The 27,142-nt window shown below is 35.6% G+C and overlaps 2 protein-coding genes across 7 annotated transcripts in view; one reads left to right on the top strand and one right to left on the bottom strand.

Annotated features, from left to right (window-relative positions):
• Positions 1–3,372: 3,372 nt before the first annotated feature.
• Positions 3,373–13,723, bottom strand: Fam229b (family with sequence similarity 229 member B). Of its 5 annotated transcripts, none has more exons than XM_070024766.1 (4): positions 13,618–13,723; positions 5,772–5,930; positions 4,659–4,797; positions 3,373–3,595 (listed from the first exon to the last, which is right to left on the bottom strand). In XM_070024766.1, the coding sequence occupies exons 3-4, from the start codon at positions 4,781–4,783 to the stop codon at positions 3,478–3,480; spliced, it is 243 nt and encodes an 80-aa protein (XP_069880867.1). In that variant the 5' UTR covers positions 4,784–4,797; positions 5,772–5,930; positions 13,618–13,723; the 3' UTR covers positions 3,373–3,477. The 5 variants fall into 5 exon arrangements, with proteins under 5 accessions (XP_069880867.1, XP_069880869.1, XP_069880870.1 ...); XM_070024768.1 differs by having other exon boundaries at positions 5,772–5,927; positions 13,618–13,713; XM_070024769.1 differs by having other exon boundaries at positions 13,629–13,685.
• A 105-nt stretch (positions 13,724–13,828) lies between these two features.
• Tube1 (tubulin epsilon 1) overlaps positions 13,829–27,142 on the top strand; it is an 18,245-nt gene continuing 4,931 nt past the window's right edge. For both annotated transcript variants that reach the window (XM_070024765.1, XM_070024764.1), the window contains exons 1-9: positions 13,829–13,887; positions 13,989–14,062; positions 14,896–14,948; positions 17,366–17,423; positions 20,962–21,077; positions 21,967–22,088; positions 24,795–24,982; positions 25,194–25,369; positions 26,406–26,546. In XM_070024765.1, coding sequence (XP_069880866.1) covers positions 13,863–13,887; positions 13,989–14,062; positions 14,896–14,948; positions 17,366–17,423; positions 20,962–21,077; positions 21,967–22,088; positions 24,795–24,982; positions 25,194–25,369; positions 26,406–26,546 — 953 coding nt within the window. In that variant the 5' untranslated portion in view covers positions 13,829–13,862. The remainder of the gene's footprint in view (positions 13,888–13,988; positions 14,063–14,895; positions 14,949–17,365; positions 17,424–20,961; positions 21,078–21,966; positions 22,089–24,794; positions 24,983–25,193; positions 25,370–26,405; positions 26,547–27,142) is intronic.

Below are 27,142 nucleotides of genomic sequence, written 5' to 3'. Positions count from 1 at the left end.
TATCTTGGGGTATTCAATAAAAAGATTCCACCAAGTGTCAACACAAATATAAATCACGGAATATTTCTTAAAAACATTCAGCATTTAGAAAAGGTCCCACAGAAAATAAACTTGAATAAGTATGTACACATTTTAAAAAATTCATACATGCTAAAGAAGCCAGGTGAGCTACAGTACCTTATTTTGGCATAATGAGAAAAGGTGCATTCAGGAGGGTAGGCAGGACAGTTTTACATAATTTATGTCACCCCTCTTGACCATAAGCATAGTAGCATAGAGAGATATACCATCATCTTGGGGGAGAGATACATAAGCAAGCATAAGACTTTGCCCTGGAAGTCATATGAGACTACCATGGTAAAACCTGGCACAAAATCACAAAGGCCCCAAACATAAGGCCACTACTTCATCTGTGGGTAGATCTAGATCTAATCCAGCCCTAGCAAGATGAACTTGAATTCTGGCCTACATCACCACAGCAAATTATAGCAGCCTTTTATCCTGAATAAACTCAGCAATGCGTCAACCATTCATGGCCAACAGACTAGTGTTGCACCAGCCTGACAGCAACAGGCTTTGAATGTAACCAACAGCCTTAGTAAATAAAGGATGCTTTCCAATAGTGGTCCTAAGCTTAGAGTACCCTTTTAGCACTGTAATGGTAAAAGTGGTCACAATATTCGGCACTGGGTCAGTCAACCTGCCCCAAATCCCTGTCTACAGGAAAATCCCAAGCACAGACAGACTGTGAAGATTGGATTCAACACGCACGCACACACACACACACACACACATTCGTAATCATAAAAACCAGAAAGCCAGGATCAACCAGAGAAACATGACATCACCAAATGGAAAAAGTAAGAGACCAGTGGCTGATCTCAAAGAACTGTCTGAAAAAGAGAACTCCAAGTAAACTGTTTAAGGAAGCTCAGGGAACTTCAATACAAAGAAACAATAACAACAGTGATAGAAATAATTTTAAAGAACTAGATACAAAGCAGACACCCTGAAAAAAATTACAGGATGGAATAGGAGAAACCCTAGGTCTCCTTGGTACAGGCCTAAATTTTAATAGAGACCCAGAAGCACAACAAATCAAAGGTTGGAAAAATGGGATTGCATGAAATTGCAGAGCTTCTGCATGGCAAAGGACATAGCTAGCAAGACCAATAGAAAGCCCACAGATTGGGAGAAGATCTTCAATAGCCATACAATGGACAAGTGTCTCATATCTAAAATATACCTGGAACTCAAAAAATTAAATCCCCCAACAACAAATCTTCAAAGAAACAACTGCCCAATAAATAAGTGGGCTAAAGACTTAAAGAGAAACTTCTCTGAAGAGGAAAGAAGGATGGCCAAGAGACATGAAGAAATGCTCAACATCTCTAGCCATAAAAGAAATGCAAATCAAAACAACATTGATACCACCTCACCCCAGTTAAAATGGCTATAATCAAGAACTCTAATAACCACAGATGCTGGAGGGGATGTGGACAGAAAGGAACGCTACTGCATTGTTGGGGGGAATGTAAACTTGTTCAACCACTTTGGAAAGTAGTATGGAGGTTCCTCAAAAGACTCCACATTGAGCTCCCCTATGACCCAGCAATCTCACCTTCTGGACATTTACCCGAATGATCACAAACAAGACCATACTAAAGCTACCAGCACAACTATGTTTATTGCAGCATTATTTACCATAGCTAAGATATGGAACCAACCCAGATGCCCCTCAGTAGATGAATGGATCAAGAAAATGTGGTACACACACACACACACACACACACACACACACACACACACACACACACACACACACACTGGAATTCTATGCTTCCATCAGAAAGAATGACATTGCCCCATTTGTTAGGAAATAGAGAGACTTGGAAAAAATTATATTAAGTGAAGTAAGCCAGGCTTACCTAGGTCCTATGGTTTCCCTTATTTGCAATAACTAGTATATGTCTGGGACAAGCAGAAAAGCTCAAATAAGATGATAAGTGAAATGAACCCCAAGATAGGGACACAAGTGGTTTTTTCTTCCTTGCGATTGTTTCTAACATGTGTATAAGGTACCATGTGATTTTTTTGTTGCTTTGTACGTCCCTCCACCACGGTATAACTCCTGTTTTCATGGTATTTGGTGTTGGTATAATTTGGGGATGGGAAGGGAAAAAAAATAGGGTATAGATTGACTCATTGCAACAATGAGATGTACAAGATGCAACAATGAGATGTACAAGACGCTACAAGACGCTATGTCGAAAAACCAAGTTTACACTTTAGGTGGGGGAGGGGAGGGGCAGGGAGGGAGGTAAAGCTGAGGAGGTGGGAGGGAAGGGATGGTAGGGGAAAACAAAGAAGGCGGCAACAATACTGGATAAGAAATGTACTCATTACCTTGCTCACATAACTGTAACCCTTTTGTACAGTATTTTTACAATTTAAAAAAAAGAACTAGATACAGTACATTGGCAACATCAAGGTTGACATCTGAAAAAAAAATGACCTGTTGTTTTCATGTCTTGGAGTTCATTTCAATCAGAATCATTTTGTATGGTCATATGTACATAGCTCTTGAGTTATGATTCTCTGCCAAACTAGCTTAGGCATCTACTAATTATTACAAATGAGGGAACCATACAGCCTATGTTTCTTTGAGTCTGAGTTACTTCACTTAATATGATTTTTCTCCAAGTCTTTCCATTTTCTTACAAAAGGGGCGATTTCATTCTTTCTGATAAAAGCATAAAATTCCATTGTGTCCATGTACCACATTTTCTTGATCCATTCATCTACTGAGGGTATCTAGTTCTTTCTTATTCCATTTTTCTTTTTCAATTGGTTTAACCCTGGCAGTCTCTGTCTTTGATTCTGGTACCCTCCATCTTGTATATACATTTATCTGATTTGGGGAAGGGAAGGGAAATAACAAAATGATGAAAGAAGTACAAAGGATGACACATTGCAACATTGATACTCACAAGACACCATGTCAGAAATGAACTTTACAACTTTCGGCGGGGAGGGGGAGGATTGGGGGGAGAGCAAAGGGATAGTGGGAGACCAACAATGGAGTGGGTAACAATGTTCAACAAGAAATGTACCTTACTCATGTAAATGTAACCCCTCTGTACAGCATCTTTACAAAAAATATTTTTTTAAAAATGATTTTAAAAGTCAAAAGTCCCACACCTGAAGGATAAACCTTATAAACTGGGCTTCATCTCAAATTCTTGGTTATTTATTATCTACTGTGGGCAAGATGACTTTAAGATACGTTCTACTTATGAAACATTCTGTCTTCTCATTATGTAACTACATTTCTGTTGGGCTGTTTTTTCATAAAAAATTAAACAGTGCAACTTTGTCATCATCCAACAGTGCCGCCACTTTATTTGTTTACCAGATCATACTGGCCATTACCCTTGACCCTAGTCAACCCTTGACCGAAGACTTAATGACAGATGACTATTTCGGATGCATTTCCTTGCTGCTTTGTGCAGGTGGCTTCCGCATTGTTGCATAGACAGTGATGGGGACATCAGTTATTGTCAGGCAATGACTTCCTGGGCATCTTCGGAGTTGCCTGAGGAACAAATGACAGAGCACTGAAGTTTCAGTATATGTTCAATTGTTTAAAATCACTCTGAAATCTTTGCATATCACAAAATACATATAACACAGAATCACTGATGAAGCAGACCTTCTAGATTTATATACTAAAGAAATTGTGGTCGTTGCCACACATTGAACTATAAGAAGTTCCTAAATATAAAAGTAATTTTCCAAATGTTCATTCCAAAAGGTATTCAGTGATTGCTAACAGGCAAAAAGACACATAGTTACAAACATAAGTGATAATACTGTGTCAGTTTGTTCATATAGGCACTTTAATGTCACTTTGGGTGATTTTAAAATTAGAGTATTTGTGGAGAAAAAAAATACATCAAGTATCTGGTTTTCCTTTTCCACATTCCCACCAAATAGTCATCCAAGTTCTGACATTTCTAAAGAGAAGGAACTCATTACTTCCCTAAGTAGACTATTTTATTCTTGAATGACTCTGATTTCCAAGCCACTACCTTATTAAGCTCAAATCTGTGTCTCAAAATCTCTAAGCCAAGACAAGCCTAGTATTTACTGTTTTGCTACGATAAATGGAAGAAAAAGTGAAATAAATCCTATTATAGTTTTCTTTCAATTTTTCAAAAATGACTTAATAGGTGCTTGATGCTCTGCATTAATCTCTTCCAGATAGAAATACAGTCAGTCAAAATTACACTAAACCTGAGGTTTAAATACTTCGCTATTCATGTTTGTAGACTTACTAATACAATACACTCATAAAACAGCACTAAAGATTTTCTTGAATGTTGTCCAATCTTGAAACTATCAACAACAACAAAAAATATTTCTAGCTAAAAATTTACTCCCCAAAACAGAGATAAATTGGTCCAGACTTACAGAGATACAAATACACATTACAGTTTTTAAAAAATAACAATGATCCTTGGAAACAATAATTTTATAACAGCAATATTTGAATTCCTGAGCCTTTTTGTGTATTGCCTAAGGCTGAATATCAGCTAAAGCTTATACTAATGATAACCAATACATATCTCAATCGTCAGGAGGAAATGAACTGTCACCTATTTGGCGACGTCTCCTTCCCATTACAGGCAGCACTGGAACTCAGGCCCGATTCTAGCCCGATTGAAGAGTCTCCTCCTTCCACAGGAAATCTCCTTGGCTGGGTCCCAAACCGAAAAGGCATAATTCACTGAAAACCTAAATTTGAAATGTAAAATCATGAAGAGGTTATCTTCAAAGAGTGACATGAAACTTTTAACGTTATAGGCATCCACAAACATTCTGAAAAAGAACACCTTAAGATATCTAGAAAAAGTACAAAATAGTGTATTACACACTAAGTATGAGTTTGTGTTTCACTTTCTTAGAGAAGCCTTTCAAAAATTTTATTATCTAATTTGATAGCACCTTTTATTTCTGTTTTATAATGATTATTATCAGTCTAATTCAGTGTTTCTCATCCATGGCACTAGTGACATTTGGGACAATACCCTTCTCCAACATAGAGAAGGGCAAACTGTCCTATGCAGCACAACGTGTTCTGCAGTGTTCATACACTATATGCCATCATCGTAGCCCTCTCCCACAGCTGTGACAGTGCAAAACGTCTTATTAAGTGCCACACATGCCCCACTAGGAGAGAACGACAAAATTTCTCCCTGGTAAGAAACACTGGTCTAATGTTTTCATCACCACTTCCTTTCTGTCTTTGTCACCACTAAATCCTTAATGCCTAGAAGAGCTTTTAGTATGCAGTAGATATTTAATAACTCTCCCTTGAATAATTGTCCAAGATAGACCAAAAGCATGAAACATGAAAAATGTCAACACTATCTCATATATTTAGTAGTCTATGCCTACTAAATAAATGTTTATTGGTGGCAATAATAAAACCAAATTATTAAGGTTTAACAATTTGAATAACGTGATTTTTAGATGATACATTAATCATCTAGGAAAAAAAGATTTTGGAATGGAAGGTATTGATCATGATACATTTTACTCATAAATTGACATGAATTGACTAGTATAGCTACAGATAACAAATTAATTTTTCAAAACAAAACATACATTTTGCTCACAAATGATCTTTTAACATCAGAATAAACTATGGCTTATCTAATTGTGGAGGTACTGAGTCAGTTAATTTGATCAAGGAAACATGAACTTACCAAAATAGGCCGAGTCTGATTCCTGTAGAGATGAATAAATCAATTGCTCCTACTGACCTTCCATAGAAAGCTGGACTTGCCAAAGGGATGATGATAAAATGTTCCAGTGCTACCCAGAAATTATGACATCAGAAGATTCTTTCCATAGCTTCCTACCTGCTAAAGAATCAAATGTCTCCAGTCATAACTAGCGACAAGATGAAACTTGGATAAAAATTTTCATCTCTAAGGCTGTTGTTTCTTTTAAGAGCTTTATCTGTGGCTACCGACGTATTTTCTAATATTAAGCATTTTCATCCATGAATGAATACATGTAGCCTCATCCATCTGCACAAAATTTCTGTGGTAATTCTTTTCTTTATATTCCATCTTCCTCATCTCTTTATTTCCCACAACTTCCCTTAATAATTCAAATTAATCCACCCTATCTATGTCATCATCCAACTTCAATATCAACCTCAAACCAAATTTATTTTTTAATTGTATTATAATTGATGTTATAAAAACACTTAAAAAGATAGTAGCTTCCAGGAATGGAATTACACTGCACAAGTGATAATAGCATGGATAATCAGTACAAATGACAGTGATGTTACCACTACAATGTAGTCTTAAGAAAAATTCACTTTTGAGCAAAACTTTCATTTGTAATGCTAAAATGTAACAAGGTACAAAGGATACACTTATATACACATCTTTCCCATAAATTTTATTTTTGTATAGGAATAATTATCGTAGCTTTATTTTTCTTATTTTAAATTTTATTGTAAAGATGACGTACATACGTCAGGTAATGAGTACATTTCTTTTTTAACAATGTCACCCCTCTCCCTCATTTTCTTCCAGTACCCCCACCCACCCACAAGTTGTATAGTTCATTTCCCACCTTGTATCTAGTGAGTATCAGTTTTTACAAGGGCTATTTTATGCCCTAGACTACTTCTTCTAATGTCTGTACCACCTATTCTTTTCCTACTTCCTTAACACTGCTTTGAACTCCTAAATGGCATTTGCAGGAAGGGAGACTATGTTTTGTACTGTCATTATTCTGATTTCTTACCCTTGAATTTCTTCTCTGTCAGTATCTCACTTTTGCCTGGTTTTGATCTGCTGTCCTTCTTCCAGCAAGTTCTTGGCTTCTATATACATACCTTATAATATCATTCAGTACCTCCCCTACTTAAGAATTTTTCAATTTACCACATAAGCCAGAACATTGCTTTTTCAACTAACCAGTTTTACAATCTTCAAAGCTAATGACTAAAGTACTAACGGTCAGTAAGCAGCTTTACCTTGATTAAATTATTTACTTCTACCTACATATTACACTAAGTTCCCACTGCTATGTTTCACCATTTGTTATGAAAAAGTTGACATTCCATCTAAAAATTTATTTTACATAATATCTTACCTCTAGACCTTCTTTTTCTTACCAGGTGCTATCTGTGGATAACTTGATAAAAATTTTAGCTTAAAGAAATACAGGTTTCACTTACTGTGTCATAATAAGACAAATCACTGCTGCTCATTGTTGGCTAATGCATGATTAGGACATAAACAGTTGTTCCTTAAGATGGTTAAGAAATGTTTAATGGTTGGACATGAAGCATCAGTGCAAAAATGATGTGGGGTCAACTTAGAATATAGTATAAATTTTGACACCATATTAGCAATGAAATTCTGAAAACAAATCATTAAAAGCTTTTCTAAAATGGTATTACAACTACAAAGTAAAAAAATGTTAGATATCTTGAAGGAAAATAATATGTGATTACTTTGAACTAGTTCATTTTGAATCAATTATGCCAAATTTCTTAGTGAGTGGTATAATGCAACCAAACAGTAGGCTTAATTATGAAAATTCATAGGATGAATAATACATTTGAAGACAAAATGAACTTGACTCCACAGTAGATTTGTACAAAGCAATGGTAAATAAAGTTTAAATGATGGTTATTGAGATCTCTAAATATGTTCTTTAACTTATCATAAGCACTGAAATAATTATCTTTCAATTGTCATATTAATTCATGAGGTGCAGAAAAGAAATAATATATAAACTAATCATATCCTAAGAAAATATTCACAGACTTCATTCAACAAATATTAATTTTCTGGGAATTCATGTGCTAAGTGATATATAAAAGACTAAGCCAAAACAATTTTTGCCATAGTGGAGTTTAAAGGTTAGAGTAAGATTTTTTTACATGAAGATTGTTCTTTTAAGAAAAATTGATATGATCTGCTTATATTTTTATTGTGAAAATACTGTACAGAGGAGTTACAATTACATGGGCAAGGTAATGAGTACATTTCTTATCAAGCATTGTAGCCTCCTCCTTGTTTCTCCTTAGGGTAAGATATTTTTAAGACTATGCTATCAAATCTAAATCTAAAGGATGATTAGGCACCAATGAGGTAAAACATAGGGAGAAGCAAAGACATGCAAATAGATGGAATAATATATGCAAAGATTAAATGCCTATGGACAGGACAAAAAATAGATCTGGAAGGTCACCATCCCTACAACTGGTCTAGGAGATAAGTACAGTCCAAATTATGCAGGAAAATGAATCAAAGTTAAGCAGACTTTATCATATGAGCAAGGGAACCTGGAAAAGAACTTTGATTTCTCAAGACATATATTTAGGTTTTACAAATTTCTCTCTATGAATTTTCCACTCCAATCTTTACTCTTTCCTTTTATCTGCTTACTTTGGGCTTGAATTGCTTTCCTTTTTCTAGCTTCTTAACAGGACACTTAGCTACCAATTTTCTTCTTTTCTAATCATTTAATTCAGTAAAATTCTATCAAAGCACTACTTTCATTCCATAGATGTTGAAAACCTATCTTTTAATATTTCTCAGCCAAAATTTTTCCTTTTAAAGAAGCCTTATAAAATGTTCAACATGTTGTCATGTTTCTTTGACCAATGAGCTATTCACAATCTTGTTTCATCTTCAAACATTTGGGAATACTTTTATTTTTCTTTTACTTATTCCTAGTTAGATTTTAATCAGAGAGCATTCTTTGTATAATTTGAAATTTTTAAATTGAGACTTGTTTTATGCTTAGGATATGAACTACTTTAGTAAATGTCCCATGTGTATTGGAAAAGTTGCAACTTATGATGTTATTAATAAAGTGTTCTGTGTAAGTAGTTACCAGAGTTGTTAGATGCCTTTATTTTCTTCATACTTGCTTATTATTGAAGTAGCCATGTTGAAATCTCCAACTATGAATATGAATTTATTTACTTTTCCTTTCTGTTCTGATAACTTTTGCTTAATGTAGGTTCAAAGCTGTTATTTTATGCATATTTCATATAGTGATATCTTCATGAATTGACACCCTTATTATTGTGAATTATCTTTGTGAATTATCTTTTATCATTGAGAATTATTCTTACCTTTGAAATATAAAACTTTTATAACTACTTTCTATTGCTACAGTTGTGAACATATTTTTCCTATTATTTTACTTTTTGTGTATATGTGTTTGTATACCCAAAGTGGGTCTCCTATAAATGTATGTAGTTGAATCTGATTACTTTTGTCTTTTACATTATAATGTTTTATCTGAATTGAAAGGTACGTTTGGATAGAAAACTTCCATCTTGCTATTTGTATTTTCTTTATGTCATAAATTCTTTTTTCTTATTTTGTCCTTTTGGTCTGAATATATTTTATGAATCTTTTAAAATAAACTGGTTTCTGTGCTTCCTTGGACTTTTACATTTTATTTCTTCAGGGTAACTGCCTTCAAATAACATTACCACTTCAGTATACTCAAAGGACCTGACAGGAATATATTCCATTTCCTTTCTCTTGGCATTCATGACTTTATTTTCACATATTTTACTTCTTCCTATACTAGAAGTGTCATTGGACAATTACAGGATAATTGTTGAAATGAGAAGTCTTTTATATTTACCTATAAATTTATCATTTTCAATACTTTGATCCCCTTGAATAGGTCCAGATTTTCATCCAACATCATTTGCCTTTTGCCTAAAACAAAACTAATCCGATAGTGATTAATTCATTCAGCTTTTATATTTTTTTGTTTTTGAACAATACAATATTTTCACTGTGAAGAGATCCTAAGTATTTTTCTAGGTTTTTAGTACTTTTTATGTTTTGCTCCATTGGCTGGTATTGTTTCCAATAAGAAGTCTGATATCTTTCCATTTTCCTTTATTTGAAGTATTTTATCTACTGACTAACTTTAAGGTCAGTTCTTTATCAGTAATACTAAGCAACTTGATTATAATATAGCTGAGATAGTTTACTTCTTATTTCTTGTGCCTAGGAGTCATCGAACTCTTTGGATCTGTGAGCTCATGTTTATCACATTTGCAAATTTCTCAGCTATTATTTCTTTAAGTACTTTTTCTTCCCTCTTGTAACTTAAATTACATGCTTATTAAAGTACTTCCATTTTTCCCAAGCTCAATGACTTTTTAAAAAAATTTTTTGTTCTTCATTTTAGTTTCTATTACTGTATTTAAGTTCTTTACTCCATTTTGGCAGACCAGACAGTCTTCTCTCAATTCCATCATTTCACATTAATTATTGTGGTTTTCCCTAGAAGACCGATTTGAATATGTTGAATTTGTTTTTTCATTTCTTCATTTGTCCATGCTACCATCTGTTTTCTTGGACATATGATATATATGTTTGGGTTGAGATTTTTTGGGCCTTGTTTACTGACCTTTCATTTGTGCCATTTCTTGTTATTTGTGTAAATGTGTGTGTGCGTTTTTGTGAGTTTTGTTTTGTTTTGCTTTGTTTTTGTCAGTTGTGGGGCTTGAACTCTGGGCCTGGGAGCTGTCTCTCAGCTCTTCAGTTCAAGGCAAGCACTCTACCACTTGAGCCACAGAGCCACTTGCGGTTTTCTCGTAGTTTATTGGACGTAAGAGTCTCACAGCCTTTCGTGCCCTGGCTGGCTTTGAACCATAATTCTCAGATCTCAGCCTCCTGGGTAGCTAGGATTACAAGCATGAGCCACCAGTGTCCAGCTCACTTGTTCTATTTTTAGCTGACTGAATTTTCTCATTATTGGGTTCATCTTTGGATATCTGGAAATGTTTATTTGAATTTCAGACGCTATGAGATTTACATTGATAACTAATTTTATTTTTAGTCTGTGAAAGTGCTAAATAAAATAAAAATTAATAAAAATTATTTTAATGTTAGTCCTCAAAACTACTCTTTTAAATATTAAATTTTTTAAATTTTACAAATAGATTTGTTCTTTGGAAATTTGGCTTTACTCTTTCTTAGTCTAGACCAACAGTAGCCTTTATAAAGGGCTAACATATCTTCTACTTAAGCAATACCTTTCTGAGTACTCAGCTCAATGCTCTATGGATTACAAGAAATCTTCACCCAAGATATTGAGAAGGTGAATTAGACCCAGCCCTGTGTGAACAGTAGGAATATTTTGCCTGCTCCAGCTGGTCTTTCCTTAGTCTTAAGTATTTTCCACACTTGCATACACCAATCAGTATTGACATCTTGTGGTTACCACAGTATTACAAAGTTTATCCTGATTTGTACAGACTCAGGTCCAGACAGGGACATCTGTAAAAAAACCTAAAATAAAAGTCATTATCTTAGCAACAGTTAATAAGAAAACTTGTTGAAAACTAAAGGGATAATGATGCATATTAATTCAGTGACAAACTATTGGGAGGAAAACTTTTTAAAAAACTGAAAATCTGCCAAGCCGATAAATTTACTAATACACTGGAGGAAGTTAGAAAACATAATGTAAATTACTGTCAAGTGACATAATAACTCATAACAAGCACTGTGCAAGCAATAATAAAAATTGATAGAGTATGTACAAATTCAAATTATATTTCAATGACAATTTGGAAAGTGACAGAAGTACATTTTATCTCTTTGCTGTTCTATTTCATGTGTACTTATTAATTTTACATTGAGCCTTCTTTATCTCCTGCCTTTATATTATCTTCTAATAACTTCTTTTATATTACCTTCTAATAACTTTAATATTTTTATCTTTTGTCTCAACAATCTCTATGATTATTACTTTGATTTTTTCATCTCTGTAGTCTACTCCTTTGTACTTTTAGAAATTATTTTTTGCCTGGACTGGTCTCAAACTATGATCCTCCTGATCTCTACCACACAAGTAACTAAGATTACAGATGTGAGCTACCACATCCAGCTTAGGACTTAAGTTCTTTCCCAAGCATGATTTCTGCAATCTAATAACTGGGACAACAGGGTAGAGCTTTGAAAGGTAAGAATACCAGATGAACTGGCACCAAAATTCACTGACACAGACATATCATCACCTACAATTGTCCACATTTTATGAATTTCCCAAGTCCCAGACTTTGGGACCTCATCCCAAGAACTGAAGTGTCTGACTGAAGCTCAGACTCCCAAGTTTATCAATACGCAGTTAAAGGTAAATCTAGCAACTAAAATTTTCTTGACTAAAACTGCCTAGCAATTCTCAACAAGCTCAAGCACTAATGTGAAAAACATCCAGACAGAATTATGGGGAAGCACCAGGAGCTAATGGCTCATGCCTATAATCCTAGCTACTCAGGAGGCTGAAATCTGAGGATGAAGGTTCAAAGCCAGCTGGAACAGGAAAGTCCATGAGACTTTTATCTCCAATTAACTTCTCAGAAAAAGCCAGAAGTGGTGGTGTGGCTCAAGTGGTAGAACAGTAGCCATGAGCCAAAAGAGGCTAAGGACAATGCTTAGGCCCCGAGTTCGAGCCCCAGGACGAGAGAGAGAGAGAGAGAGAGAGAGAGAGAGAGAGAGAGAGAGAGAGAGAGAGAGGGAGAGGGGGAGAGAGAGAGAGAGAGAGAGAGAGAGAGAGAGAGAGAGAGAGAGAGAGAGAGAGAGAGAGAGAGAGAAAATATTATGGGGAAGCCTTAGTAACATAAACAGCCCATTGCAACTTCAAACTTACCAGTTACTAGAAAAAGTAATGATGAATATTGTTTGTCCTGATGGCAAATGTGTTCTAATAGTCTGAATTATTACGGTTGATATCATCACACATTAAAAGCGTATACACCTTTTGTTAAACATAGGTTTCTTAGAGTATTTTTCCAAAGGTTTGTGGGAAATAGTAATTTCATTAAAAAAGTATTTGAGCCTTAAAATCTGGTCTTATTTGTTCCATAAAAAAAAATTAAGGCTTTTTATGTAATTGACAATTATGACATTAGATTTTCAGGAATGCCTGACTTTCAAACTTTTCTTCCACTGTCCCTTCTAAACATTGTGTATGCAACGTTTATGTTATAAATCCCTCTATTCATGAGACTTTTGTTTAGTAACCCCTGAATCCTATGGGACTAATTGTCACCACCACACAATATTTTAATCCACAGTCTTTATACGTTAAGCTTGTTTTCGATTAGTTTGTTGAAGCTGGATCTAATCTTAATTTCTTTTGAATGTGACAGAGGAGAGAAATAAATTTGGGGGAGTATATGGCCTTCAACAAACAATTGGGTTTCTGAACTTAGCTTTGCCATTTTTGTCAGAAGGCACCTAATTTTCGGTGGCATCTTGGTATGTCTATTGGTCTGGGGTTTCTTTATGCTCATCGACATTTTGGGTTTTGCATCAGAACAAAGGATCAACACGTTCTGCGTTGCCTTTAGAACAAAGGTCTCGTTTCATAGGGACACTGAGGTGGGCCTGGGGTGACATGAGTAGAGGGAACCTGACCCACCGCCCAGAGGGTTGAGATGTGAACCAGGACTAAACTTCTGATAATCCAGGAACAGCTGCAAAGACACAAACTCAAAAAATAATAATAATAATCACTCCAAAGCCGAATTACCCGTCAGTTACCGCGGCCTCCAGAGCTGCCGTTGCTCAAAGATGAGTTCACAAGGCAACTCAGGTTTGTGCCTCCGGGGCCCGGTCGCTATGGTAACGGCGAGACGCAACTGCGCTTGCGCATCCTCCCGACGTAAGCACGGCAGCCCGGACCTGTCGAAGCGCTTGCCGACGGCAGCGACTTGCGGCAGTAGCGTGACTTACGGCCGCCCCCTTTGTGCTGCCCGGTACTAGCAGTCTGGCGGGATGACCCAGTCGGTAGTGGTCCAAGGTGAGCTTCGTCCCTGGGGCGCGGGGACGCGATCGCGGCGCACCTTTGCTCTCTATTTCCTATCTAATGTCAGGTTCTCGCTCTCTCTTCCCTGGTCGCAGTCGGCCAGTGCGGAAACCAGATCGGCTGCTGCTTCTGGGACCTGGCGCTGAGGGAGCACGCCTCGGTCAACCAGGTAGGCCGCCCAATGGTGGCCCGGCGAGCCCGAGCCTCCACCTGGGCCTTCGTCTGGCCGCTATACACTGTGTGGGATCTTCTCAGTAGAAAACGTCAGAGCCAGTGGGCACCGGTGATCCACGCCCGTGATTCTAGCCCTCGAGAGGCTGAGATCTTGGGATCATGGTTCGAAGCCAGCTCGGGCAGAGAAGTCCATGAGACTCTGATCTCCAGTTGACTATCAAAACAGCCAGAAATGGAACTGTGGCTCAAGTGGTAGAGCGTTTGTCTTGACCAAAAAAAAAAAGCCCAGGAACAACCTTCAGCCCCTGAGTTCAAGTCCTGGGACTGACACCAAAAGAGGAAAGAAAAGAAAAACTTAACTGATTTTTAACGTATGTTGCCCAAACACACATTGGACTGAAAGAACATTGACTAGAGACCTGAGTCTTAACAATTTTACTAATTCTCAGTACTTCTCAATAGTGTTCTTGTGAAAACCACAAAGGAGGAGTGTGTGAGAATACTCTTTATAAAGTACCTGGCGAGTATGATCTTGTGTTCCTTATAGTCATTTAAAAAAAAAAAGGTCACTAGAATCCAGAGTAAACTAATTACACTTGTTTTACAATCCTTGAGGAAATTTTCATCACCCTCCTGAACTTTAAGGCTTACGGTGTTTACTCTCTTCTGAAGAGAAATTTCAAGACTCATTCCAAGCAATGTTCTGATAACTTGCTTTTCGTTATAGACACATTAGCTATTTCAGTATTGTGGAATTGTTAAAACTGAAAAAAAGAAAACTTTGGAAAATAAAATTTACATGATATAAATATTTTTCCTTCTTTTTAGAAAGGCATTTATGATGAGGCCATAAGCAGCTTCTTTAGGAATGTAGATACCAGGTAAGATGAGATTAAAGCCTATCAGAGAATACAATCATCCTTTCTCTTGTCCTCAGATTGGAGAGAATTCTTCAAAGGAATGTAACAGTTGGTAGCTATGAAGATGTCTAGCCTTTTTGTTGTTCTCATTAAAAATATTTTGCATTATATTTTGTAGCAGAACAAGTTTTGGGTTTTTTTCCCCCAGATTTTATTAAAAGAAGTGTGACCTTCTTTTATCTGGATAAAGTTTTACTAAAGGAAAGCTGAACTTTCTTTGAGATATCATGTGATTGCATCTAGTAATGGCTAGCTTTTAAGACATTTCTCTGATCACACTACTTGCTGTGAGTATAGAATGTGCTCAAAAGGAGAAAACAGTAACTACTTACAATAAAGATTACTTTGTATGCCTGTGTCCATACTAAGGCATGAACTGAAGGCCTAGGCACTATCTATAGCCTAGCCACTATCCTAGGCACTATTTCTCAAGGCTGGCATTCTACCAGTTTAGCCACAGCTTTACTGTTTCAGTATATATGTATCATAAGTCTTTTACCTCAAAGAGTAAATTGACATTCAGGGTATTCCCATGACTCTTAATGTAAAATGGTATACATTTCAAAATATTTTGTAAAAATTAATTATATAATCTTGCACTTAAAAATTGTACTGAAAAGTATAGGGACAAATCTAATTTGGTAGAAGTTCTAGGTAGAATTACTTGGCTGGGTGTTTGAACTGTTATCCTCTGATTCATTTTCACTTGTTGATGAATTCCAGACCCTAATGCTCAGGCTTGCAAACTCATAAACCTGCTTTTTTCCCTTTAAGAATGAATTAAGGGTCTGGGAAGGTAGCTCAGTGGTAGAGTGCTTGCCCTTGCATGCATGAGGCCCTGGATTCGATTCCTCAGCACCACATAAGCAGAAAAAGCTGGAAGTCGCCCTGTGGCTCAAGTGGTAGAGCTCTAGCCTTGAGCTGAAGAGCTGAGGGACAGTGCCCAGGCCCAGAGTTCAGGCCCCACAACCAGCAAAAAAAAAAAAAAAAAAAAAGAATGAGTTAATTTCAGCCAGGCACTGGTGGCTCAGATCTGTAATCCTAGCTACTTCAAAAGCTGAGATCTGAGAATTGTGATACAAAGCTGGCCAGGCAAGAAAATTTGAGACATCTCCAATTGAAAAGCTAGAAGTGGAGCTGTGGCTCACAGTGGTAGAGCAGTTGCCTTGAGCTCAAAAGCTCAGGGATGACAGCATCCAGGCCCTGAGTTCAAGCCCCAGGACCAGCACAATTGACAAAAGAATGTGTCAGTTTCTCTTAAGATTCCGACTGGTCAGATTCAAAGATAGGGGAGATTGAAAACTAGAAAGGCAGTGTAGTACTGTAGGAACTATAATTCAGACCACATAGCCATACATCATAAGTACATTTTTTTTGGTAGGAAAATTTCCAAAGATAATCAAAAGGTTGCTTAGTGACTGGAATCAGAATAAAAGACGTTAGAAATGTGTGTCATTTAATATATAGCATAAAGGAAATTTATCTATAGCAGGGATTAACATCTCCCGCTAAGGACCAGATAGTAAATATATTAAGTTTTACAACTATAAAGGTCCCAAGTTATATCTACTAACCTGCTTTTGTAGCCTGTATACCATCATGGATAGTACATAAATGAATGAGCATGGCTATATTTGAATAAACCAGCATAACAGCAGCTAGTTGTATTTGGCCTGAAGACTGAGGTTTATTGACCCATGGCCTAGAGCATCTGATTTAGCTAAGCTTCCCAACTAATGTTAGCTTACCTTTTGAGATATCTTTGAGAACCCATGCTTGTGTTTGGCATCAGTTTCAGTAGTTAATATATTTTGAAGATAAAATTCAGGATAAGATTTCAAGGTAAGAACAGCCCCAGACACTCAATGGTATTTAACTGGTATATCCATTGATGTATGTTTATAACCTCATTAAAGGTAATTTAAGTAATAATGGTGTCTGTTTACTCAGAAATCTGGGAATCAGATGGTTAGATATTAGCAAAGTTTTTCAGATATCTACATGTACTATATGTAATTTACCTATCCTTAGTACATTGACTTTGTCTCATTTATTACTTCATGACAGTCTCCAGGAATCATACCCATATCATTTTTAAGGCCGGGGAAAAAGAAAAAGGTTAACACCAATTTTGCATCTGGTCCTTTTTATCAGAAAAGCCTTTCTCCCCTTATCTCATTGGCTAAAGTCAGACTGCACGGTCAGCCTAACAACAAATCAGCTTTTTAAGACAGAGACAAGGAAGAAGTTAAGAATGACCTATCACATCTAACCTGTAACCATCTTTAATATGTAAATGTAAGTTAACATGTATACACACTGAATATTAAAGATTTATAGTAGATCTTAATGACCTTTTCTTATTTTTTATCTTTCAGAGTAGTTGGTGATGGTGGCAGTATATCCAGGGGAAAAATACGTTCTTTAAAAGCACGCGTAAGATATATATGTTTGGATTCTTACATTGGAAAAAGCTAGCATCCCACTTCAATATTTAGAGAAAAAGAGAACATCATTTCGTACACTACTTCTGATTTGAGCCTTTTTTCACCACCATATCTGGATGGGAGGTGAAGGAATTAGTTTTAGGAAATAATATATCAGTGTGGGTTTTTCTCCTTAGGAGTTCTTAGTATTTTATGGGCTATGATCACTGAAGAGTCTGGGCTTCACAAGATTAGTTGCTGCTTGGTTTTCTCAACAAGCCAATACTCAGAATTATGCAGATCCTATATTATGATTATGAAAAAGCCAGAAGCTGTTACCTTGTGGGTCTAGAAGAAAATACAAAGAACAGTTGTGACTCCAGACCTCAGATACCTAAATGAGAAAGGCAGAATACACTCTCAAAATATAATTAACTTGGAAAGGAAAAATAAACCAAGAACTTGATGTGATTAAGGAAGAATTGGAAAGATTGTATGCTATGTTAAGGTTTTAAAATGGACTAAATGATTCTGTCAAAAGAGGAGGGGTAAACTCTTGTAAGATAGTCAGGGGGTAACATGTACTTTTTGTTTTCCATACAACATCTCTATTTTTTTCTTTTTTATATATGTAAATATATATAATTTATTTATTATTTTATTTATTTACTTATTTATTTTGGGCCAGTCATGGAGCTTGAACTCGGGCCCTGTCCCTGAGCTCTTTCTTTAATAAGTTTTTTATTGTGAAAATACTGTACAGAGGGGTTACAATTACATGAGCAAGGTAATGAGTACATTTCTTATCAAGCATTGTTGCCTCCTCCTTTGTTTCCCCTTGCCATCCCTGCCCTCCCATCTTCCTCCCCGACCCCACCAAAGTTGTAAAGTTTGTTTTTCGACATAGCATTTTGTACATCTCATTGTTGCAATGGGTCAACCTATATCCCTATTTAAACAATTTGTTTTTTCCTTCCCCTCCCCAAATTATACCAACATCAAATACAGTGAAAACAGAGGTTATACCAGAGGGGAAGGACATACAAAGCAACAAAACATCACGTGGTACCTTATAAATATGTTAGAAACAATAGCAAGAAAGAAAAAACCACTTGTGTCCTTATCTTGGGGTTCATTTCACTTAACATCTGACCTTTTCTGCTTGTCTCAGACATTTACTAGTTATTGCAAATAAGGGAAACCATGGGACCTATGTTTCTTTAGGCCTGGCTTACTTCACTTAATATAATTTTTTCCAAGTCTTTCCATTTCCTAACAAATGGGGCAATGCCATTCTTTCTGATGGAGGCATAAAATTCCATAGTATATGAGCTCTTTTGCTCAAGGCTAGCACTCTACCACTTTGAGCCACAGCACCACTTTCTGTTTTCTGGTAGTTCATTGGAAATAAGATTCTCACAAACTTTCCTGCCTGGACTGGCTTTGAACCACAATCCTCAGATCTGTCTCCTGAGTAGCTAGAGTTATAGGCATGAGACACCAGCGCCCAGCCTCATTTATAATCTTACACAACCTGTAGTAATCCATCTAGTTAAGTCCTTCTTATGGTTATATGTTAAAGACAGCTTTTAGGTAAATAGTATATGCTCTTAGAAATATTCTGTGCAATCACTAAAGTTGCCAGTTTATAACTATATAGGCATATGTATGTAAACATAAAATGTATGTAAATGTTTACATATATAGCATATAATATACATGTATATGTATATTATATACATGTATATATATTATATATACATGTATATAATATACATGTATATGTTTATATAAAGTAGCAGTATGTAAGAGACACAATTTGTTAAACATACATTTTTGTGACTTCTGTAATTATAAAGTAAAGTAGCATAGCTAATTATACAAATTAATTCAACAGCATTTATATGTGTATAAATTGTAACTTTTACACAATATTCTGAAATATCAAATTTTGTTTTCCTTTCAACTGAGCAGTCAGACATAGAGTTTAATGATTAAGAGTCTGCTACCAGGCTATTTGGATTTGAGTTCCCATTTGCCAGCTGTGTTATCACAGCTGGTCAGTTCACTTTTGAGGCTTCAGGTTCCTCACCTATAATATGAGAAGAATAACACCTATAAATGGTTCCACGCATATACGATATTTAGAACATTAGCTTACAGTAATTGCTTCATGTTTTGTGGTCAGAACTAAAGCCCATAAAACAGGCACATTCAGTCTTAATTCACAGATAATTTACAATATAGGCTGAGGTTCTTTCTTCTTTTTTATTTTTTATTTTTTCAGCTTTTTGTTTTTGTACTGATGAAAAGGGCTTGAACCCAAGGCCTGGGTATTGTCCCTGAGCTTTTTTATTCAAGGCTAGCACTCTACCACTTGAGACACAGTTCTACTTCCAGCTTTTTGCTGGTTAATGGAGATAAGAACCTCAGGGTCTTTTCTCCCCAAGCTGACTTTGAATCACAATCCTTAGATCTCAGCCTCCTGAGTACCTGTGGTTACAGGTGTGAGCCACCAGTCCCCAACCATTTTAGTTTAGTATATTATGTAATCTTACTGTATAACACAGTCTCTATAGTTAATTTTATGTTCTCACTTTCTTCTTGGTAATACAAATTACCTCCCGTGTCAAAGAAGTTGTGGTAATGAATTAGGTTATGAGTTACTTGGAACAAAGGAACCTATTGTCATCCTTGTCACCTAACTAGTGCCTTGATTTTGCATATAATAGTAAGTTGACTTTTAAATGGACAATTTTTGGCTATATTCATGAAGAAAACAGCATGATGTTTGTAGTAAGCAAATGCGTTAGTATAGTCTACATTTATTTTATTTTATTTTTGGGGGGGGTCCGGTCATGGGGCCTGAACTCTGGGCCTGGGCGCTGTCTCTCAGCTCTTCAGCTCAAGGCTAGCACTCTACCACTTGAGCCACAGCACCACTTCCGGCTTTTTTTCTTTTTGCTTATGTGGTGCTGAGGAATCAAACCCAGGGCCTCATGCATGCAAGTCAAGCGCACTACCACTGAGCCACCTTCCCAGCCCCAGTCTACATTTATTGAGAAGCTTATCTTGTCTTCTAGATTTCTAAGACCTTGTTAGAGATTCAGTTAAGGGGATTATTGAGTTCTTATTCCCCCACATGTATAGTTATGTACACTCATACATACATACACATACACACACACACACACACACACACACACACACACCCACACACACACACAGTAGGATGCAAGAGTTTAGAACCCATTTTTCAATTGGATTTCACCTTTTGATTGGAATAGAATAGAATCTATATAAATATTTTGATGAATTAAAGTATAAAAAGAACAGTACACTTTACAGTTCATAAATTCTTTCAAGATAGCATATGCCTGTAATCTAATGCTCAGGAAGCTGTGCCAAGAAGATTGAATTTGAGGTCAGTTTAGGCTATTTGCAAGATCCTATATCAATAAAAGAAAAAAAAAGGAAACAATAAATAGTTTTCATTTACAAAGTAAGCAATTTTAAAATACATGCATCAATTTTGTTTCTCTTTTCAGGCTGTCTTGATTGACATGGAAGAAGGGGTCGTGAATGAAATTCTCCAGGGACCGTTGAGAGATGTATTTGATAGCAAGCAGCTTATTACTGATATTTCTGGCTCAGGAAATAATTGGTGAGAATTTCCTGAACATAACTATTGAATGTCATTGAAAAAAATTGAAGCTCTTTTCTTATTCTGATAGGTCCTTCTAACACAAAAGCAAGATGTGCCACAGCTGAACTGCCTGTTTTTCTTAATAAGTGATGGCATTTCACAGAGCTTTGGAAGTAACTGTTTATTCTCACTCCTAGTTCCTTGTAATGTGTTTAAGAAAAAGATGGATCGTGAAATTTTTATTTTCTAAGTTATTTGTAAATTGATTCTTATAGAACAGTAAATAGTATTGTCACTACTTGAACTGATTTTTCATATTGTTTAGCTCTCAACTAGAATTCAAATTCAAATAGAATTGACAGGGCTGAAATGAAACCAGTATCCTGTCTCTCAAGCTAAGCCTAAGGCCATTTTGGCTCTTCCATAGTCTCTTCTCATTAATAATCACCCACAGGGATCATTTAAGAATTAACTGCAAAACAGTTTTTGCAGCTTCATTTTGTAATACTTGCAAATTTGAGCAGTCCAAAAAACTTGCACAGAATCTCATGAATATCAGTTGTGTAATATTTGCCATTTCATCTAGTAAGATGGTACCATACTTTCCTATTTGAAATAAGACTACATTGTTTTATTTCTTTGTCTTGATAAATGACCTTACCCTTTCACTGCATTTCAGAGTTTACTGAAAAAATAGTTAAAACCCATTACTAATGAATTTTGTATCAACACAGTTGAAGGTTATCTAGTACTTGTAGGATATCTGATTGAATGACATGAAACAAGTGTAGATTTTACTTGGCACAAGTACAAACAGTACTTGTTGAACTTTTTTCTATAATTATTAATGGCATAAATAACTCAATAAGTAAAAAGTATTATTTTTTAATCTATATTCTTTTTTCAGGGCTGTTGGTCACAAAGTGTTTGGTAGTCTTTACCAAGAACAGATTCTAGAAAAACTCAGAAAGTCAGCCGAGCACTGTGATTGCTTGCAATGTTTCTTTATAATACACTCCATGGGAGGAGGTAAGCTCATTGACTCATTTTCCAATGGCAGTGTTAAAAATGCAAGTGGGAATTCATTCTTCATACCTATGTTTTCAGACCTCCTTATAGTCTGTATGTGATAACTTTTTATTTAAGTGTCAAGAGAACTATATTGAAAATTTTGTTTCTTATTGCTTTATTTTCTTGCAAGCTTTTGCAGAATGCTTACTGTCTCCTCAGAACTTGCTTATTCTGTCCCTACAGATGCACATTGGCCTGTTCTTAAGATGCTTACCAAGAGTCTCAATACCTTTCTTTAACCATCTTCCAGCCTTTCTATCTCCAAAGATTAGAAAAGAGTAAAAGAAATTCCTCTTTTAAGTCATTTCTTACATGGTAATTAATTGATATGAGTATAAATGTATGAAAAGTACTATTTTCTTTCCCCAGAGAAGCTGTTAACTCAGAACTGAAGTATATTCTCTCTCGTTCTGTGAGATAAAAGGAATAAAATTTGCTAATTTTCAGATAGGTATCACAGGACTTAAAGGAATTGCCACACTTATTTTCTCTAACCTGAATTTTAAGATTTTATATTTTAGCCAAACATGGTAGTTCACACCTGTAATCCCAATCACCGGGGAGGCAGAATTTGGGAGATTGTGATTTGAGAACAACCCAGGCAAAAAGATAACAGGCCCCTAACTCAAGCATGGTTGTGCATGCCTGCTGGCTATGCAGTAAGCATAGGTAGAATTCAGCCCAGAGCTGGCCTGAGCAAAAAGTGTAGTCTCTATCTGAAAATAACAAAGCAAAAATGACTTGAGGTGCCGTTCAAAAATCCTCAGTTTAAACCAAAAAAAAAAAAGAAAGAAAGTTGTTCAACAGGTTGTTTGATCAGTTTTAAGAAATACCTTTTTTACTCAGTCATAACATTTTAAAATTAGTAATAATTACTGTGTAAAACATAATCTATTAATTAATGAAGCAAATTGTCATCTTACTAGTATAATTAACCTGCAAGTTTTAGTAAGTTTTGAGAAAGCAATTTCACATACAATTGTTTAAAAAAGCCCTCCATTTTCTAGTAACTCATAAAAATATACTTTATTTGTAATTTACTAAAAATGGGAAAGTAAGTAAAATTGTCCTATCTAGTCTATCTTGTTACAGGTGACCAGGTTACAGGCTTGTTTTATTTTTTATTTTTGCTATTGTTCTTGCCAGTAGAGTTTGAAGTCAGGGCCTCACGTCCGCACTTGGCTTTCTTCATGGCTCGTGCTCTACTATTTCAGCCATACTTCCAGTATATCTTCGCTGGTTATTCTGGAGGTGGAGTTTTTGAGATTTCTGCTCAGACTGGCTTAAAACCTGGTCCTCCAAGTTAAGTTTCCTGGGTAACTAGGATTAAAGGCATGAGCCACTAACACCCAACCTCTTGTTTATTCATAACATATATCCTTCCAGATATTTGCTACGTCTGTGAAAGTATGTGAGAAAGTAAATGAGGTCTTATATATTCTGTAATTGTTTCCACCTCAGCTCATTGAATTGTTTCCACCTCATCTCATTGAATTGAATTATATGTATTGAATATATTGCAATTCCTGTTTAGTTATTACTAACTGCTGTCAGAGAGTATCTAATACATATATATTTCACTTGTGCCACTATACCATAGGCAGTATTCCTAGAAAGGAAGTTGGGATCAAAGAATATGCATGTTTTAAATAGTGGTTGATGTTATTACTATGTCTTCCAATGGTATTGCATTAATTCATAATTCATAGTATTAGTAACAGTACATACTCTTATCATCAGGAATTACCTGAATAGTCTCCCTCATTTTCATTATTTAGCTCCTCTCCCCATCATTACCACTGCCAATTCTAGGGATTAAATGCAGGGCCTGGTGATTACTAGGTAAGCTCTACCACTTGAGCCTTGCCCAGCTCACTTTCGTAGCCTTTTAATATTTATCTACATGAATTAGAGCATTGGCTTTAAATTTTTAAGCAAAATAAAAAGGAATACATTTTATAGTACAATGCAGCATGCACTCATGCAGGAGTATACCCACACAGAAGCCAGTGTAACACATTGATACTTTATACTGTCTCATTTAAGAAAACACCAATCTGTTAAGTTGGTAGCACACCCACTTGCAGGATTCTAATTAAGTCCTTATAGATTTCTGAATTTGCATAAACATAACTATGAATCAGAAAGTTATCTTTAATGAGATCCCTGGTTTCTACATTTAACTAAGAAACATTTCATATTTGAAAATTTTATAAATTCAAAATAGACTTGCTAAATTTTAGCTGTTTACATTAGTTAATGACATGGTTCATTTTATCATGAGGATTATATGCAGAGTGCACAAAAGCTGTTCAAGATAGTGTTTTTTAAGTCAAATGAAAATTTTTTAAGTCAAATGAAAATTAGTACGACTGCATACTGTCTTAGTAGGATTTTTCACTATTGAGTCAGTTCTTTCAGCATCTAATGAATTAAATTTGGAAAAGAATGAAATATAGAAAGCCATCCCAGAAAAGTCAGGACTTTCAGCCTGACTCTCCATGCCTTTCTCCTTTTTCTATCTAAAATTCCACTAATGTAAGTCACAAGAGTGAGTTGAAAATTATGCCTGCAAATAAAACATAAACTTTTAAGTTCTTCACAATTACATTCTGAATCATTTATCCTTTTTAATTGCTTTGTTTTTGAAATTTTATTCCTCAGGAACAGGATCAGGACTTGGCACATTTCTTTTAATGATGCTGAAAGATGAATTCCCAGAAGTATACAGATTTGTGACTTCCATTTATCCTTCAAGCGAGGATGATGTCATAACCTCACCATACAATAGCATGTTGGCAATGAAGGAACTGAATGAGCATGCAGACTGTGTGTTGCCCATTGACAATCAAGTAAGGAATGACCTTAGGGCTTAGGGATAAGTTTTAGATGCAATTAATTTTGTGTTGTGCATATGTGTTTTTGTGACCTCTGTTCAATTTTTAGTCTTCATCTAAGAAAAAATAAGTTTAAATTTTTTTTCTTTCTCTTCTGTCCTTCCTAGGAAAATATCTCTAAGTACACTCTTCTTAAAAGATTCTTTCCCAATATTTTTCTCTCAAGTCTTTATTTGACATCATTAGCAAAATTGACCTCATGGTGAGTTCTGGAAAGCTGGGTACAATTGTGAAGCCAAAGAGTCTGATTACTTCAAATGCTGAGGCTTTGAAAAACAGACATAAGAAGCCCTTTGACGCAATGAACAACATTGTGGCAAATTTGCTACTCAACCTAACAAGGTAATTCTGCAGATGAAAAAATCACTTGGCTTTTGATGGTGTTTTAAATTTTTGTATAGTAGCATTATTTCTTCTTCTTAATACTGGGTATTGAACCCAGAGTAGGCTAGATAAACTCTGAACCACCTTGTTAAACTGTAACCCAGTAGCACTTTTTATTCTGAGTTGTAGGAGCTTCTTTATACATTATCTTATATTTTTATCTGTAAGAGTAAAAGATCTGAATTTTAATGCTTGTGACTGCAAAGCAGCATTTTTCTAAGTATATTCTATGAAATTTATGAGTGTACAATGATTTTTAAAAAATGGTTTAGATGATTAACACTGGCTTTTCGAGAGAGAGAGAGAGAGAGAGTGTGTGTGTGTGTGTGTGTGTGTGTGTGTGTGTGTGTGTGTGTGTCGGTTGTGGGATTTGAACTATGGGCCTGAGCGCTGTCCCTAAACTCTTAAGCTCAAGGTGAGCATTCTACCACTTGAGCCACAGCACTACTTCTGGTTTTCTGGTGGTTAATTGGAGAGGAGTCTCATGGGCTTTCCTTCCCAGGTTGGCTTTGAACTGTGATCCTCAGATCTCAGCCTCCTGAGTAGCTGGGATTACAGGTGTGAGCCATCAGCGCCTTGCAGAATATCTTCCTTTTAAACCAGTTAATCTATATTTTTTCATCCAAAAGATTTCTATGACTTGAGTCTCAAATATTTCCTGGGCATTATTAACTTTAACATTAAAGTTTATACAATTATTGAATAATTATTGACCTCCGTTTAAATCAACATGAATTCTGTTTAAAATACCTTTATATATGAAAGTTTAGTAGTATGCTGGTAAATAAATACAAAAATAATAATTGTTACTCTATGTATTATCCTGATATATAATTATTTATGATAGTGTTTCAGTAATACAGAAAACAGTAACATTCCTCACTGATCATTGTACAATAGGATTAGAGAAAATGCCAACTGAATAAAGCAACTGAAATTCAAAGTATATAAATTCAAAGTTAATACCTTTTTTGTTTTCTTATTAATCTTGCAGCTCTGCAAGGTTTGAAGGGTCCCTTAATATGGACCTTAATGAAATCAGCATGAATTTAGTTCCTTTTCCTCAACTTCATTATCTTACATCAAGCCTGACCCCTCTGTATACACTGGCAGATGTCAACATTCCTCCTCGCAGGTAAGATGTAAATGAATTCTAATCTCTGAAGAACGTGAAGTTCTATTTTAAAGCACAACTTTTAACGTTTACGTTATCTGGTCAGTAATCATTTTATTTGTGAGAAATATATAAAACATAATTGATAACTGCCATGTGTGTGTGTGTGTGTGTGTGTGTGTGTGTGTGTGTGTACATATGGATTATAGCATTAAACTTGGAGCAAGTGACTTTTCATCTTTAGTTTTTCTTACCTGTAAAAGCGGAAGTGTACAGTTTTTCTTACCTGTAAAAGCGGAAGTGTACTTTTCACATGTGCTTTTTAAATAACATTGAGTTTTCATATGGTAGCTATTGTTCTCCTAAACACATGGTTCTGCAGCTTGTGTGTGTCATCTTTAAGCATAAAGTTAACATCACTTTCTTTAACCCAAAAACAAAAGATGCTCTTGGCATACACAGTGATGATTAGCTTATCATCATTTACATGCACAGTTGAAAATGGAAATCAGAAAAATAGGAAAATGAAAACTATAGAGATTTCTTTTTATAAAGCTTCAACAAGGTGATAGTTGTAGAAATATTACAAGTGATAGTCCTGGAAGCAAGGTAGGACA

This window comes from Dipodomys merriami, unplaced genomic scaffold, assembly GCF_024711535.1.
Source record: "Dipodomys merriami isolate MVZ:Mamm:240054 unplaced genomic scaffold, mDipMer1.0.p SCAF_160, whole genome shotgun sequence".
NCBI classification, from domain to species: Eukaryota; Metazoa; Chordata; class Mammalia; order Rodentia; family Heteromyidae; genus Dipodomys; species Dipodomys merriami.
Note: the sequence above shows the minus strand (reverse complement) of the source record. Positions and strands in the feature narration are given on the sequence as shown.